The sequence below is a fragment of the Dermacentor silvarum genome, chromosome 9 (genome assembly GCF_013339745.2).
Source record: "Dermacentor silvarum isolate Dsil-2018 chromosome 9, BIME_Dsil_1.4, whole genome shotgun sequence".
Taxonomy (NCBI): Eukaryota; Metazoa; Arthropoda; class Arachnida; order Ixodida; family Ixodidae; genus Dermacentor; species Dermacentor silvarum.
Genome location: NC_051162.1, coordinates 121,366,401 through 121,384,338, shown reverse-complemented (window position 1 = coordinate 121,384,338; position 17,938 = coordinate 121,366,401). Strand labels below are relative to the sequence as shown.

Genomic DNA, 17,938 nt, shown 5'->3' with positions numbered 1-17,938 from the left:
ACTTGAGAATGGGATGAATGTTTGACAAATATAATCGTAACTTTTGGTGCACTTGGTGAAAGCTACGTTGTGTTTTTAGTAGGCTTGCACTTGAGAAAAGCAGGAAAATAGCAATATGTGCTTTTTTGGGCTTTTCTTGTCGACACCAGGGGGTGTCAAGTTGCAGAGATGACTTCCAGATGCGTTTCGTTACTTGGGCTCGGAAGCTGCCTTCTTAGCTGTCAACAGAGACTGCCTCCGATGCTGGCCAGAATAGGAACACACTCTCTGCTTTAGCATCGGCGGAGTGTCTGAGAAGTAGAATCTTTGGCTGTCCAGCTGTGGGTCTGTAGTTTGAATGTTTGTGGGGCACTGCATCGCTTTTTTTTTTATTTGTTTATAATATTCTCACTAAGGCACTTTGGGATTATCGATGGACGCTGGCAACACTGGAAATTGAGCCCCAGCTTCTATTAAAAAAATGCGCGTGTCATCTTCTCTCCTCAGAAACAATCAGATCGTGTGTTCAAGCTTCGCGGCGACCTGCAGAAGAACCTCTCAAAGAAGGAACTGCAAGAGCTGCTTGAGTTCAATAGCCTGGACATCCCACCTGGTGAAAGCAGGGTATGTGTCGAAGGGTGGTTCTTTTGTGCGGCATTAAAAATATGATTGTGGATGCTGATGCTGTTTGTATGCATACATAGATGTTTGCTTATTACTAAAATAAATTATTACTAAATTATTAATTAATAAATTAATAAATTATTACTAAAAGTCACTGGCAAGCTGTAGCTCAGAAACAACAGTTATTGTGCATCCAAGATTTTCTGCAGTAAAGCAGGCCACAGCAGCCCATTGTGTGCCTTTGTTTTTGCAGTGCAGCACACTGAAGTGCTATCGTGTTCACTGCGTAGCGAATGAAACATTGTGAACGATATCACAGTGACCTGAGTCCTGTGTTGCCACAGTTAGCACAGTGAAATCTCGATATAGCAAACTTCAGGGGACTGCGGCAAATTGCTTGTTATTCTGAAAGGTCGTTATAGTGAAAGCCCCAAAATTAACATTCAGTTGTCACCGTATGAGCTATTTACGAAAATGTCGCTGTTGGCTCTCGGCCTGCGCTGTTGCTATAGATTCCGATGCCACGCACTGCTGAAGCACTGTATAGCAAGAGTGGCACGCGTGCTTTAGAGAGACGCTTCGCTGATGCCGCGAAAACAACCGACAAAGAGGAAGCTCCTTGTCGCCTCCCCAAAGCGTAATATTTTTTTTTTGTTAGTTTGTTTTTCACATTCCTTGCCATGGACACCGCAACTGTCTCACTTGAGGCAGACACCTGAACTATTCCAAAGTGCAAGCACATGTAAACGACACCACTGGGAAAGTTGGACCATGTGCCAGCCCCGTGAGCGCAGAGGTTAGGTTAGATTTCTGTGCGCATACCTAGTAGAGCCTGCAGAAGGGAAGCGTGGAAAAAGGAGGCGTGCGTAAAAAGAAGGCCGAAAAAAAAAGGGACATGCCTGCATTGCTGGGTGACGCTTGTCTGGGCAGAGCACGCGCTCGCTATGTCTGATGCGTGTTCGCCTCCACAATAGACAAAGAAGTTCCTTCCCGTTTCTCCCCCGATGCTGTCTCAGGATTTCCAAGCCCATGCGTCGCGGCGCCCACTTTCTGTGCCTTTTCGTTTCCTGAATTTTGTAGTACTTAAATATCTTTACATTGAAACTATAGACAGTCGGCAGAGGATTTCTGAAATGTTCGTTAATCTAAAAAGTTTGTGAAATGCGGTGTTTGAGTAACGATCTTTCACTGTACCTGTTTATAAAAGTGGGAACTTCGGTTTCCGCTGGTCCCTTCGAGTCATGAATATGCGCACACCTATGTAGTGCATCAGTTTTTTGTGCATATCGAGGCTTTTTTAAGTCTTTGATGTGGGAAGCATGGCTCGACTCTTGAAAGATGACCAGTACTCGTGTAAAGCGACAGTGTTAAGTTCCAATTGTGTAGTTGAGGCCAGATACCGGGGATGTGAATGAAGTCGCAAAATAGTTCAGGGCAGTGATATTTTTAGTGCAAAATATGCTCCTGTAATAACACCTGTTTGAAGTCTGTGCCCTTCTGTTATCTTCTGCAGTTGCGATAGATTGCAGCTTTGAGATTGTAGCATCGAAGTCCTGCAGGGCATGTAGTTTTGAGTGGCAGAATTGTCTGCAGCGTGCACTTGGTTTTGTTGCCACGTGAAACTTGAAACACTCAATCACTTCGGCGCACATGTGTGTGTCAGTGACACTCAGTGTACGTGGAAATAGAGCTACTTTTGAACTGCATGTGCCTTGAACACATATTCCATGGTTTAAATGCACCGTCAGTGTAGTTGTTTTTTTGTTCGCGTTTTTAGTGGTGATTATGTCCACCAACTAGGCCGAGAACACTTTCTTCTAAATGCTTCCCTGAAGAAGAGTATACGGACCAGGGATCCTGGGATAATGCCTAGTTTTCTTCTCTGCCTATAATGTAACTTAAAAAATTCAGGACTGCAGCCCATATTTGGCATTGCGAACTTTCCAGCGCACTCGTTAATTTCAATTTGTGCGTCTGAATTGTGAATAAATTGTTTTTTCAACAGCCTGTGGTCCGTATATTTTTTCTCAAGGGTGTACATGTGTCTGCTCATGTAGTTTGCTGTTATGTTGGGCAGCCCAAGTTTACTGACATGGTGATTAGCTACAAAGACTTGCCATGTCTGCTGTGCTCTCGCAGATCTTGGACCTTCTGTCAGACTGCATGGCCTTTGGTGTTCCAGCACGCTGTCCCGAATGCAAAGAGGGCCAGCTGAAACTCAAGTAGGTTGTGCACCATCCAGCTGATGTCTCCTCATTTTCATATTGATTTTACGGTGAGGCTGTTGAAGGAAGTGCCGCAGCCGTTTTCGTGCGGCTGTGTTTGGTGGCATGCTCGGTATGAAATGAAGAACAGCCAGATTCTCGAATTTTTGCTTTGAAATGTAATTATCAATGATTGAAAAATAAAAGTTGCTTGCATACATCTCGTTCGAATAGACAGCAGCTTATTTGCAAATTTGTTTTAGCCAGTAATCCGTAGTTTTTATTTAACGCATCGCGTTTTATGGGCATCACGTTAGAGGTCTGCTAGGGGTTTGTACAGCTGTCGCAGTGAAAGCTGGCGGCGAGGTCCAGCAATGCCACCTGCATGGGTGCCGACATTAAGAACAGCCAGCAAACAAAACCCTAGTGCTTTCGACAAAGGATTTGAGAATTCGCTTATACAGCTTCACTGTTCTTGATGTACCAGTTGCCCAGACTGGCACAAAATATTTGCGGAGGATTTCTTTTTTGTCTTTCCATTTTGGTTGTAGCAAACACAGACACACTGAATTTTTGGCTATACTGAACTATATTGCCGGAATTTTGCAAGATTCACGAGCATTTATATTTTTATGCTGAACCTGCTTGAGCATGTTATGGATATACCGAACCATACAGCGCCGCAAACCCTTGCTCTGAAAGATGAGGCAAGTTTCTCCGTAGTGCATCGACAGTCGGCGATGGAGCGACTCAGCTCTCGTAAGCGTGTGTAAAATTTTCGCATCTAATGCGTTGAGTGTACCACTCGGCATAGTTGCATGAACTTGACAATGTATTCAATGTTCGAGGGTGGCCTCCGAGATCATGACTACGTGCGAGGGTGCACCGCCCAGTTTTGGAGGTTATGTGTGTGTCTGTACGGCCCTGTCTCGGAGGCTATGCTCAGCACTCCTTAAGTGCTGTTGGTTCGCAAAACTTTACAGTTCTTTATCATAGTGATCACCTTTTGCATAGTCCCTTTTGTTCATTGGTTGGGACTACTCCTGGCAGAAGTATTGTACATTTTGTTTCAGAAAACATAGTAGTATGTTCCGATTTCCTGCAGCACTAAGTTCCATTTAAGTTCGGTTCCCTCATTTTGTTCATAACAAAAAGAATAAATGTAGAAAAGAAAAGCAGACACCGACCACGAAAAAAAGGAAAACGAGACATTTTGGCTTCCGTGCATTTTTATTTTCATCTCCTACCAAACGAGTTTTCGTCGAACGTTTGATTTCAAAAAGGGTAAGAGATCTTTATTCATACAGGCCACTCTCTTCACTGACTTGCTAAAGGTGTAGTGGTACTGGAAGGAATGCTCATCTACGATTCTTGTGTGTACTTCTGTCTCCTAAAGTGAGTATCTGGTGCCATTTGCTTGTAACAAAGGAGTGATGTTGGAACCCAACAACTTTTTTTCTTTATTTATTTCATGTTCCTGTTGCTATTACCTTGAACAAAGCTCAACACTACAAAGTGTGCAGTCTTACCATTCTACCGATACCGCCTGCTTAGGGTTGCACAAGCCTGGTTGAAGAAAGTGGTAACGGTAGGACAATAATGCAGTGATTAAGTGCTCCATTCTGTCTTTATGCAGAAATGAATTGCCGACGAAGATACTAGTGGTGGTGTAATGTTAAGAATTCTTTTTGGCCAGTTCTGTTTAGTTCCTTTCACTAGCCATACTGGAACAGCGAATTCTGATGGTAATGGGGCTGTGGGCTGCCGCTCAGGCCGGACGAAGTGTGTATAGGAATAGTACTAGAATAAGGAATGCCAGTTAAGACATTGTCCTGGCCTTGTCCTTTTTCAGCAGTCTCATCTTGGCGTCCTTACATGCAGGACGCATGGTTACACGTGCACTGGCAACATCAGCGGGTGGACCGCATGCACCTACGTGACGCTCGAGCCCACCCGAGTGCCGTTCAAGGTTCCGCAAGATTTCAAGGAAACCTATCCTTTCCTGTGAGTAGTGCATTGTCTGGGATGGGCATGGCCGGTTTTTAAGCGAATGCGGGCTTGTCGTAGTTATGTGCCAGGGATAAAATAGCAATAATACAGGACGGAGAACCAGTGCAGTGGAACCTACACTGTTCCCCGCAGGGTTTATTTCCAAGGCTCTTCATTGAATTTCTTTGACGGCCTTACTTAGAAAAAGAGGTGGTTTTTCATCAAAAGGGTGCCACAATAAATCTAGACTGTTCTACAGAATTAGGTTGGTCCCAGCTGTTCTTCTACAGGCTTATTGCTAAGCTTGAGCGATTAAAATGCCTATGCCAGTGACACCAGCTTTATTAAGGGAAAGTTACCCGTGCTGTGGATGTAAAATGTTTCTATGTTAAACATTTTGATTCTGTGGAAGCTGTTCATTTGCCTTACTATGGTGATATGGATGCGGAGTGAGGGACATGCTTAACTTTTTTTTATTTTTATTTTTTTCAGCAACAACTACAAGAGTGTCACAAAGAAACGCATCTTCCCAAAGGACCTTCCAAAGCCTACAGAGGCGTCGACATCAGCCAAGTAAGTTGTGGCCCCAGAAGCTTGCAGACACTGCAATTTCAGTGTTCTTTGCAGATGTGGCTCTGTTGAACTACGAAGCTTAGTTGAAATATGCTGTGCACATTCGTTACTTTGGCTTGTTAACAAACAGATTTTTTTTTACTCACTGGAATGGTGTAATAATCTCCAACTTCATAACATTCACAAGATGTGCTGCAAACCACTGACCACCAGTTTCCCTGTCCAGAACATAAAATTCTGTCTGGTAAAGAAAATATTTGTGCTATAAAGTGATTTTCTGCATAACATAACAGCCAAGAAAGCATAACACTGAGGAAGGTCTCAAATCACCACCATAACGTCAGAAACAGTTCTGAAAGAGCTTACCAACGCGGGCGTGAACCACGTTTCGCGACAGTAGCGCCCCTTTCCACTTTTAATATGCTTCACCGCATAACACAGCTGTATTGCGGCGAAGCTCACTTTAGGTAGCCGGCATAAACTATAATCCCGCTGTGACATGCCTAATGGGACTGACGATAAAGTGCTGCCAGCATTTCGTACTTAAGAATTTGCATCTGCACCGCTAAATTCACATGACCGCCGCATTTAAATGCAACATAAGATGTGGGAACATTTCAGAATGATGACATATCAAATGGGAACATAATTCATAGCAGCCAATGGGCTTTAGGTCGGAACCACGAAAACGCGACGCAGCAGCCGGAAAAATGCAACTGCGAAGAATGTGTCAAAGGGGTTCCACTGTGTTGTCCTATTTGATTTGGTCTTCGAATCGAATATTCATCATTTGTAGACGCGAATATATTGTGAATATATCAAGTCATCAACTGTGCGCAATCAAGCATGAAATTGAAGCAAAAGTATGATCAATTTTGTCCCTGTGGCCATAGCAGACGTAAAACATGAGTTGCGCATTGGAGCAAGCCATGTTGCTCGGGGTCTTCCCTGGCTAAACGCTGATAATTCACACTGTCTAAAGAGTATAATGGATACCACTTCATTACAGCTTGGCTTCGATTCTGCTATTGGGGCCTGTGCTTTGAAATGCTTAATTGCAGAGTTAATTAGTGGACTAGTTAATTAGCTAACGTCGCTCTAACGTCACTCTGCAGTTTGTCTTGCAAGTAGTGTCTGCCACTTCAAGTAATCCGTCTGATGTGACAGAATTGCCATGTTTACCACAGCAGATCTTTAATAAAGTATGTTTTTCTTTATAACGATAAACTGGCATACATCTTTTTTAGAAATCTGTGGCACTACCTAGGAGACAGGCATTTGAGTAAGAAGGAGCATGATTACATAACTGAGAGACCAGTTTTTAAACCTTGCCAGAGCTGATGTGCTGACCGGTTGACCACTTACGAACGTTCACGCTAGCTTTAAATAAATGGGCACCTCCACTTCTTCGAATACTGTTCCGTAGGTGGTGCTATAAGTCGGACTGGCAGTCAGTAAATGAATGAAAGTTCCGTACAGTGTGCGTTTTTAACTCTGGGTGCCCATCTCTCGTCATAATGTTTCAGCGGCAGTGCTGGTAAGCAGCGGCCCCTGGATGGCCTGGAGGTGGTGTTTGGCAAGACAGTGACACCCATTGAGGAACTTAAGAAGAAGCTGACACCCCTCGGTGCCAAGGTGGCTGCTAAGGTCTCTGAGAAGACCCTCTGTCTCATCTCCACAGCGGGTAAGCCTCAGAAGTGTTGTGGCATCCTTCGTCATCGACCCATTCTCGTGATCGGCTTTGCTTTACGGGCTTGTTTGGCTTAAGGGCATGGGTATGTTTGTCCAGCCATGGGAAGTTAAAAGACAGCAAAGCTAGGTAAAGCATATGGGAAATCAACTGTTATTTTCAACTGAAATGTAAAAATAATAAGGCAAAGGAAAATGAAAGTGGACAAAAAGAGAGCTTGCCATAGATGGGAGCCGAAACCAAATACTCCACATTAGGCGTGTGATGCTATACCATGAAGTGCTTTGGTTCCCTTTACTATTCTCGCTCTCTGCATAGCGAGGACCTTGAATTTGGCAACCTTGATGCCATGAGGCAGCAGACGAAGGTGTATTGGTCACTTGCCTACCCCCAAGTTTACATACGGTAAAACCTCATTTATTCGACCATCATTAATCTGGAAAATCGGATAATTCAGATTCATCCTCTAGTCCCGGCAGGCATATACATTATTTAATGGAATCAAACTCGTGAATTGGAGGTATTTGGCCGCACACCGGCTAATTCGGACTACTCTCTGATCTTGGCGAGCATTCAGCAACGATGGTGCTAGTTTCCAACCGAGCTGAAGCACCGCAGTCCATATTGCCACAGTGATCAGCGGAAATATTAAGTGAAAAACAGGAGCGCTAAAACGCTTCGTGCCTATATTTGTGCTTTTATACAGTCCCCCACCGATTTTCCTGACCTGGAAGGGACCGAAAAACAGTCAGAAAAACCGAACTTTAGGAAACATTCATTCAGTCAAGAAAATAAAACTTATTAGGCTTATGTTATTAGGCTCTTCCGAAGGCACAGGAGGTGGGCATGGCGCCGAGCACACAAATGCGAAGCCGCACAAACATACACAAAGATACGCACGTCTTAAAGGCACACTTGTTCTGTGGACGCACAATATGCAAAATGCCGACCAAACACGAATCCCGCACCAAGTGATTATGTACAGTGGGTGCACGTGTGTACATGTACCAATTATACACGTACACCCGCTCTCTTATCACAGTATGAGCACTGTTATGCCTAATAAGTGTACTGGCAGGCCTTCGGAGCTATTTTGGACGTGCCTGTGGCAATTTGAGTCCATGGGGGTAGTAAAAAATGCATGAATTTTATTTCAGACTAACGAATTTTCCAGGCATTTTCGCGGCACCATGGGAGTCCATAGAATTGGATGTTGACTGTACATACCTTTCGCTGCGAGTAAACACTATTCGCTTTGCTGGAATTGATATACAGTTAAACCTGGATATAACGAAATTGACAAATTCCCGGAAAACTTCGTTATAAAGAGGATTTCGTTATATGCAGGCTCGGCACGAAAACGCTTACCGTATTTACTCGATTCTAACGTGCCCTCGATTGTAACGTGCACCTGTTTTCGTCGAAGCACTCATCCTTGGAATCTCACACCAGGTACTGGATGCGTAGACGCGTGTCATTTCGCACAAGCGCGAGGAGTCGGAAACGAAGAGCGAGCGACACGATGGTGTCGTAATGTCGTATAGTGTCACCTAGTGTCAGGCTAGTGAAGCGCAGAGACTTGCGCAATAACCAGAGTGGCGCTGCCAGCGCGTTGAAAAAAAACAAAACATTTTTTTCTTCGGCAACATCAGCTGGAAAAGGAGAGTGCTGGCTCTGCGGGCTCGGCTAGCTGCAGCAAGCAGCGGGATCAGGTTTGAATGAAGGGAGGGGGAAAGGTCACGCCCGCGGCGGCAAGATTGCCGGGTCGAGGGATGCAAGCCCGCCTCGCGCACGCTCGCACACACGCACACGTGCGCTCGCAGTCTCTGTGAATGCGAGCGCACCAAGCGCGATGCCGCTGCTTCGCATTCTGTTGCGGTGGAGAAGGTGCTTCCGGTTGCTGCTCGCTCAAAAATGACAAAATTTGGGGCAAAATCTCTAGGTTGTTGGCGGGGAAAATTCGTTATTTCGAGGGGGTCTCCCGCTGCCACTTTGTTACGTGGAGGTCTCAAATCTATGGAGTAACGGCGGGGAATAGAAAAACTTCGTTATATGGAGGTTCATTATAAGCAGGTTTAACTGTGTTGTCTTGGACATGCTTTTTCGGTTTTGTTGAAGTAGTATAACACACTCAAATGAAGCATGGCCAGAAAAATTTTAATTGACAAGTTTTGACATGATTCAGTCAAATATTATGGTGCATCCCACCTCATTTAGAGCTTACTGGTAGTAGTAGAATATTTTGGGCAGGCATGCAGTAACTTCGCAAGCATTAAATCACCATTTATTCCTGGTGCCTGAGCCTCCAGTGTCATAAGAATGGTGCAAGAATGATTGGAAAAATCAGGGAAGTTAATAATGCCAATGTAGCAGACACCCCGAATTTACTTCGTTACATTTGATAAATTGGTTTATTTGTGGTCGGTTTATCTAGGTCCGACTAATTGTACGAGGACTTTTTATGAAGAAGCTGTGTGTTGAGTTGTGGCTGTTCATTGCAGTCTCTCGGTGCCCTTTCGCTCAATGCAGAGGAAGTTAAGAAGAAGAGCAAGCGTGTCAAGGAAGCGGAGGCGTTCAACGTCCATGTCGTGTCCGAGAACTTTGTCGACTCCCTGGCCAGCGGGGGTGCTGCCACTAACGTTGACCAGTTCAAGCTTGCGCCATGGGGTGGCGATGTGAGTACCGTTGAAGACCATGCAGATGGATACGAATTTCATGATATACGACATGTCTGCAGCTTGCCTGAGGGTTGGGCAGTTGCTGTATTGCCTGATTCGGTCACGGTGGCCACTGTGTAGCCAACACCGTGAATGTGGTGTCAGTTTCATATCTGAGTGCAAGACACAGGATCTTTTTTCTTGGAAAAAGGAAGTGTCCAATTATGGTATATGGCCCTTACTGGATGCCGCTTGGATAACGGGCTGCTGCTAGCTGGGTTCCTTGTACATCTGATTCAAATTTGTTTAGTGGTTGCCAGCAAGAGTATTTGTACTTTCAACTTGGAGAGGGGGATAGGACCTAAAGACTTCTCTTGATTAATTGATTGATTGAGCATTTTATTTTTTGGGGAGCTCAAGGGGCGTAGACATAGTATCTTGCGGAGGCAAATAGCTCTTGAGCACCAAAAACTATTGTTGCCTGTGTATATTTGTGATGTGGACCTCGGAACATGCTGGGTTGCTCAAGTGACTGTGACCCGGTTATTGCAAGGTCCGACACTAAGGACACAAAGCTTCCTCAGGTGGGGCAGGGTGCGTGTAGTGCAAAACCCTGTACAGAAACGGAGCACACAAGCCAGTCATCATGCATGTTGCACGTTGCTGTGTCTTCAGTCATGTCAGCCAGTCCTTCGTGCACCAACTTCTGCTTTTGCTCTTTTTCGCGTGTCGTCTGCTGCTCTGGTCAGTCCATGCTCTGCAACGGACAACGGTATGCTATGCCAGTACAGTGGAACCTCGTTGATACAATCTTCACGGGAACCGGAAAATAAAGCGTATCATCCAAAGTATCGGAGTTTTGCTTTTGCGAGATTCGGCTCGTCCCGGCACCGAACCCCTCGAAATGTATGGCCGACAGCACTCTTGATGCTGTGTGAATATAGCAAGCTTGGCACAGCGCCAGAAACACTTGGCGGGGACACTTTTGATGCCGAGTCAGGGGAAATTTCGTGAAAGTGAAACTATCTCGGAAAGTGATCACTCGAGAATACCGCCTAAAGAACACTCTGCACACTCGAGAATACCGCCTAAAGAACACTCTGCCTCCTTCTGAGACGACGATAAATGAAAAGAACTCATTTTTGAATTTGATTCCTTGAATAAAGGTACCATTTCTTTTTTTCCTTCATCTCGTGTTACATTTGAGTAAGTAAGGTAAATTTTTTAAGGCTCTCCGAGGCTTGACAGCGTTTTTCTAGTGTTTCGAGGCCTAAGACTTTCTCTTGATGAAGAAAAAGGAAATAAAAGAACCCGCTGGAAAAATTGAAAATATCGTCAGTACTCCTGCAACGAAATGGTTTAACTTGTTATGCCAGACTCATGAGATGTGGTAGTATTGGAATTTTCTTGTGTATGTTATTTTTCGTACTTGATAGACCAAATATGGTTGTTTCCTGCACTTTTTCTTTTACTTTGAGGGATGACACCTGAAACACTATTTCGCAGGTTCTGTAGACTGCATAGCTGACTATACATTTCTTTTCACTGCCTTCTTCCAGTGTGTAAAAAAAAGAAAGTTGAAATTTATTTAAGGGCTTTTTCTAAAGGAGTGACGTGACATGACAATTTGTACTTGTCATTTTTTGGGAAGTACCGAACCTACTAAACCCTAGAAAAATAAGTTCTGGCCAACATCAGAGTGCCAGTACTTGTTTATGCAAACCAATTTGTTGTTTGGTACCGATTAGGGGAATGTGTCACAATGTCGGGATATACTGGCTTGCTCATTTCTTGAGATTGCTGCAGCTGCCACTTGTGTGCGCAGCTGACAAGAAAGGTGCGCAACACATTTGTGTACATTTTGATGAGCAACGTCATAGTATTTAACCTTAGTGCTACCCATTATGGAAATTTTGCTCTGTGTCATGATCATCATGATAATGTTGATCATGACACATGGTGCAGCATTTTCAAACGAGCTTTTAGTATCAAAATTGTACTTGTTATCCGTATTTTGCTAACTTTTAGTACTTGGTAAGTGCCATCCTTCTATGGGACAAAATGTGTGATAAATGTTGCCCAACTTTGAAAATGTGTGTCAATACTTGCTTTGTACTTGAATTTATACAATTCGCGAAAAGTACTCGGCTGGAAATGTATCTACCAAGATTACGTGACATATGCAGGCCTAGCGCATGGTGCCGCTCTCTTTATCATTAAAAGAGAAGAAATGTTATGATGCAAGAGCAGCAGCCAGCTGGCTTCATAAGTGACCACAATGTTTGATTACAGTGTACAATAGACTTCTGTTTAATTTGACTTTGTTAATTCTATCCAGACCAAATGTCCCTGCTGGCACCCATACATTTCTATGTATGGCGCCGGCACATAAAGCTTAACAAAGCTGTAGTTATCCTGATCTTGAAATTAGGCTTTGCCAGATAAATTGAACTTTGTTAGCCATCACATATGCGCGCAACCGCAGCGGTGACCGCAGTGGTGACCGCAGCGGTGACCGCAGCGGTGGCCCCAGCGGTGGCCCCAGCGGTGACCCCAGCGGCAACCGCAGTCGTGACCGCAGTGGCGGCTCCAATAGTGTCGGTGTTCGTCTTGTGGCGCTTAGGGTACAGTGAATGCGTCGAGCACACGTTATCTTCCATCGAAAAGCCTATTTTCAGCCTGCCCCAGGAATATTTTAAAGCAATAACAGTAGCTTACAAATTATTACAGTAATTATCAAATTCTAATAGCGCCTTTTTTTTTCCAAAAAAATTCTTCCACAAATTGTGTGGCCGATGCAATCCTACATGAAACCAAAACCATGTTCACGGCATTTGCAACAGCCGGCCATCAAGGCCAGCCTAGCCAGTGTCATCGCCATTGCTGTCGCAAGATGACGGCCTTGGATGGCGAAAGAATGACTTCTCGCATAGCGTGACGACGATGTGCCACTTTCAGTATTATTACGAAAACACATTCAAACAATCAGTTTTTTTACGTGTTAAGCCAACAGGGACATGTTAAGCCAACAATGTACATAAAGACTTACTGTGTCACCATCCTGCAGTGACAAATGATGATTACACTGGGATTTTACATTATATGGTTTCCAACACCACCAGTGCGGTTTTGGTTTTGTATTCCATGCACAGGCAATTTTCGGACCTATTTTCTTAGGAAAGTAAGGTCTGCATTAAAATCGAATAAGTATGTCTGTTAGTTTTTGAAACTTACTAAGTTCAGTCTTTAACTCTCTTTAGATTACAGTATTGATAATTTTTGCTAAACCCAGAGAGCAGCAGACAATTGTTTCTCGAATTATCAGAGGTAGTTTAGGGGTCCATTAAAGTGTAGAAGTGTCCCATATACAGTGGACTCTCGTTGATTGCATGAAATCTGTAGTTCTTGGGATTTCACATGCTTTTGACACTTTTCTGGACCTTGTGATACGCTGGGCCGTTGGAGACCTGTGGCGGCTCGGTCATAACTGGTCCAACAGCAAATCCATAGCGCTTTCTGGTGAGCAGGGTTCACTAGTAAAAATCCCTGTACAGATACGGAGCGTACACAAGAAGACAAATTTGTACGTGCAGAGCAGGTATGTGGGCATGCTCGTGATTGAGTGTCCGCCGTGGCTGAGGGTGGTTATGGGTTCGAAAACTGTTGCCTCATTGTTACTCACTTGAAAACATTAATACAGGCTTCTGCAAGCCGAACACTTGGCTTTACTTCAGGGTAAACTGCTTAGGGAGGGATTCTACTCTGCAAACTCTTGCTATAAACCATGGGGCCATAAAGCAAACCAAGTAAAAGGGGGTCTGAGTGGCTTCATTTGCGCCAAGGGGTGTCCCTAAAGCACTTGATAATAAATGGGGTACTGTTGCTGCAATTTCCCACATGGCATCTCAAAGCACCTAATGTAGGTGAGGATCTCTTCAGGTTGTGAGAATGGCGTGCCTTTTCGAAGGGGTACTGAAAAAACCTCCGAGTCAGTTTAAACTAACTGTTCTTTTAAACCCTATTTCCGTAAACTTTCATCTAATAGATTCATTATTAGGAGACAAAATGAAGGACAAACTTTCATTTTTAAAATTTCATGCCCTACCCTCAGAGCTGGTATGTCAGTGTGACGTCAGGGATTTTAAAGTAGTATTTTCGCATATTTTTTGGGGGCTGTTAGTTATTGAAACTTACTAAGTTCAGTTTCTTTAGATTACAGTATTCATAATTTTTGCTAATAAAAAGATAACGAGACCCGAGCACATGGCCATCAAAAGCCATGATGTCCAGGGTCGGGAACTTAAATGCGGTGCTGCCACCTGTCTTTAGTTCTTACCCCTTTTCTGGCTTGCCAAGCCTCCTTTCACGGTTGGATTGAACTTTTGGGCATTGTAGAAAGGGTAATTTACTAATACAGCAAAATTTTTTCTTTTTAGTGTCTCATTAAGTGTTAGGTTATGAAATGGCTAAGCATGTGGTATTTCAGTTTTCTGTGATTGTTTGGTGTAGGCTTACTTATATGTAACAACCCAAAAAAATTCCTGGAGTTTGTGGGTTATCTGTGAAGCTTATGGACACCTTTTGCACAAGTTTGTTTTGCTTTTCTTTTTCTTCCTCCTGAGGACAGAGCTGCACTTACATTCGGTTAGTTCTTTGTTCACAATATGTTCTTACCATGTTACAGGCCCTGTAAACAGAATGAAAAATTGTGGTTTCACTGGCAATACAGTGGAACCTCATTGATATTATTCTATATACATAATACGTTTTTCGGGATACATTTTTTTTTCTTTTCCTGATAATACAATTTAGTTAGATAATAAGTTCGATGATACGATTTTCGGATGATACTCTTTATTTTCCAGTTCCCGTGAAGATCGCATCAACGAGAGTCCACTGTATATGAGACACTTCTACACTTTAATGGGCCCCTAAACTACCTCTGATAACTCGAAAAACAATTGTCTGCTGCTCTCCGGGTTTTTACGGTCCCTTATTTAATGCTAAATTTGATACTAAAGTTGCTTTTGAAAAGCGAGACCTGACGTTATCAACATTACCGTATCATGACGGAACAAAATTTTCTGACGGTATGATATTACTAAAAAAAAAAAGGGGGGGGGGGAGGGGATGTTTCCTCTGGCGACGCTTGCATCTGGCAGTAGCAGTGACCACAGAATGGAGTGAGGCAGTGCTGTATTTTTGCGTCTATATGACCCGCACCAAAAGTTTGAAAAATTTGACATTAATGGCGGGGTGCGGGTTGTACTCAAATTTTGCCTTCATGTGCGGCTTCATGGCAGCGCCCGCTGTGCTGTTGTGATTTTTGTTATCCTGAGTTATGTTATCTGCTAGCTGACCGTACCCCCTTCTCCCCTGGCCACCCATTTTCTCTCGTTTCGGGTCGCGTTTTGGTCCCGCCACGGCCGGACTGGAGCACATGGGCGTGTGTGATCCAGTCCAGCTTTGTGGCTGTAACTAGTGAATAGTGCATGCGGCACCGACGAACCAGAATGCTGGTCACAATGAGCTGCGCTCATGGGCAGTCTTTTACAGCTGATGGCACTGCAACCAAGAAATAGCAGTGGCGACGGTGACAAATTGACATTCGAATCTAAAAAAGTTTCTGGAGCATTGGCCAAACTATATTTACAAAAGTTTGAATTTTGTTCTGTGCAGTTAGTTCTGCAGGTTATATACGTGAAGATTTTTTTTTTTTTTTTTTTCATTTACGGGGCATTGTAATTGGGGGGGCATGGGTTATAAGCAGGGGCGGGTTTATTATGTGGGAAAATGCAGTATAATTGTGACGTCACAGTGCATCTAACTGGTTAGTAGAATTATGTAGTAATAGTAAATTATTTAGGGTGCTGTGACACTCTTTTTAGGATTTAGAGGACTTGGGACATTCATTCATTGCAAATTATGGCGAGTAGAAAATGTTCTTGCCACTGCATTTTTAAAATGAGATTGGGATGCCTGTCATTTTCTGATGTGGCCTCGTTGAGCTAAGCTGTTCTGGAGCTCTAGAGTTCCCCTAAAATGATGTTCTTTTTGCTTGTTTTTTTTTCTTCTCTGTCAATTCAGGCTGGCTCCAAGATAGAGAAGTACAAGTCAAAGTCGCAAAGTAAGCGCTACTATATGTCTAGCATGTTACTAGCATGTTACAATTTTGTTACTCTTTTCAGTGGAGGTGTGCGATTATTATACAAATTTCAAGTATTCGGCAAGACATCTTGTTGGGGTTCAGTGTAGTGTTTCCAACAAAAACCAGTAGGGGGAATTCCGGCGCTAGTGTCTATGGCAGCTGCAGGCATGATAGTTCAGCCTACACGAGACTGATGGATTTGCCTAAACTTCGTCCTTCTAGCATTGAATGGCTTTGCGACTTTATAAACTGATTGCCTTCTACAAAATGTTGTTACAAATGCAACAGTTCGCAGTAATTCTGCATGCGTGCAGAGACTTAATTGCTTTCTGCGTTTAGAAAAATTGGATCGCTTGGAAATTTAGGCGAATGAAGGCAGGCAAAGTGTAGTAAACAAAGCCACAAGAACTGCTCAAGCCGCAAGCACGAAGGTCAGACAAATCCGTGTACTAACCGTGATACTCTTAGTAGCTGAACGATTGTAGTGGCGGAGTTCCCTCGTTAGTAAACTTAGTAGGAATCTATGTAAGGTTCGATTCTCAAATAGCTGTAATTCGATTGGGTACTCAAATTGAATAGCTGCGACTGAATTTAAAAAGCTTTTTGAGTAAGCCACGCTGACCTGATGTGATTGACAAGTGAATTGGAGATGTAGACATTATTTTTCTGCCAAATTGTGAATAAGTACAGTGGAAATTATAAAGCCTACCAGAGTAGTTATAGGACTAATTGCGATGTTTGCTGCTGCTGCTTAAAAAAGGGTGATAATTAGGCATCAGCAATTTGATTCGGTGCATGTAGTTTGGATGCGTGTGCCATTCACTGTAATCGTCATTAGATTCACGTTAAGGTTGCTGCCACCATTTCATTTGCATTTGACTTGCCTTAAAGAATCACTATTTGCACAGCTCTACTTTTTATTTGCTAAGATGTTTTGTTGGCATTTTAGCACTTGTTGCATTCTTACCATTATTGGTGTTTTCTTTTTCAGTGGACCGGATGTTTGTCAAGAGCGGCCCCTCGACTATGAAGCTAACTGTGAAAGGGTTGGCAGCTGTGGAGCCTGACTCAGGTGCTTGCGTGTTTCCTTGTGTTAAACGATGCAGAAGCACTAATGTTTTAATCAAGCTTCCTACTTATCAATGTTGCTTATGCACACTCAAATTACAAAGCAAGATTGGTTAAAAGGACTTTAAACAAAAATATTAAGCCCAGTTAGATTGATAGATTATTCATCTAGAAGTCTGTCATTGTTTTCGGTGTGCCAATACAGTAGAACCTCACTGACATGTTCTTCATTCACACATTGTCCCGGGTACCCATAACATCGCTAAAGCCCAGTTCCAGGCACTATGTATTAGAATCCTCGTTGATATGTTGTTCCCGCAACATTCCTGCATGATATGTTGTGACTTTAACATGTGCCATCTCCTACTGAAGAAATCTAAAGGAAATACTTCAACTGGGCTGGACACCCTTGATGCACACTTCTGACCACCACCAACATGCGCTTTTGACGCACCATGTCCTTGGCGTTGCGGTCCTGGCGGAAATGTCGGACACCTTACACCACGTAGTTGAATATTCGGACTCCTGCCTGCACGACCGCGGGCCAGTTTGGCCACAGAATCGTGCAGAAATAGCGATATTTTGTTTTTGCTACATTGGCGGCATAGTCATCGGTCATGTTTTCGGTGCCTCCTTGAAATTGAAACTAGCGAAGCCTAATCGATCCAGTAGTCTCAGACCACGCAGAAACCATCAGGCAAGCCATGCCAAGCCGTTTCGTGTTGAAAGGCTGCATTGGCTCAATTTGCTGTTGGTCATGCGAGTTCTGCGTGTCCAACATTCTTTCATTTCCATGTTAACTAGTGACACGGTCCTGGCAACTTCGTCAAGCAATTTCAAGTGGCGCCAACTCCACCCGCGATGTATGCATCGACGAGGGCAGTGATTAAGTGAGGGAAGCATCGGACAGTGACTGTTGCGGAGAAACCCGCGATCATGTGGCATCGCAGCTTGGTCGACTTCTGCTATGTTGCCATGGGATTAAGACTCGGTGCACGCAGTGACT

General features: G+C 43.7%; 1 protein-coding gene across 1 annotated transcript in view; it reads left to right on the top strand.

Moving 5' to 3' along the window:
- LOC119464202 (poly [ADP-ribose] polymerase 1) overlaps positions 1 to 17,938 on the top strand; it is a 64,114-nt gene that overhangs the window by 17,666 nt on the left and 28,510 nt on the right. The window contains exons 7-14 of the mRNA XM_037725069.2: positions 487 to 603; positions 2,743 to 2,825; positions 4,689 to 4,811; positions 5,289 to 5,369; positions 6,896 to 7,053; positions 9,589 to 9,734; positions 15,804 to 15,843; positions 16,856 to 16,936. Of these exons, the coding sequence (XP_037580997.1) occupies positions 487 to 603; positions 2,743 to 2,825; positions 4,689 to 4,811; positions 5,289 to 5,369; positions 6,896 to 7,053; positions 9,589 to 9,734; positions 15,804 to 15,843; positions 16,856 to 16,936 (829 nt within the window). The remainder of the gene's footprint in view (positions 1 to 486; positions 604 to 2,742; positions 2,826 to 4,688; positions 4,812 to 5,288; positions 5,370 to 6,895; positions 7,054 to 9,588; positions 9,735 to 15,803; positions 15,844 to 16,855; positions 16,937 to 17,938) is intronic.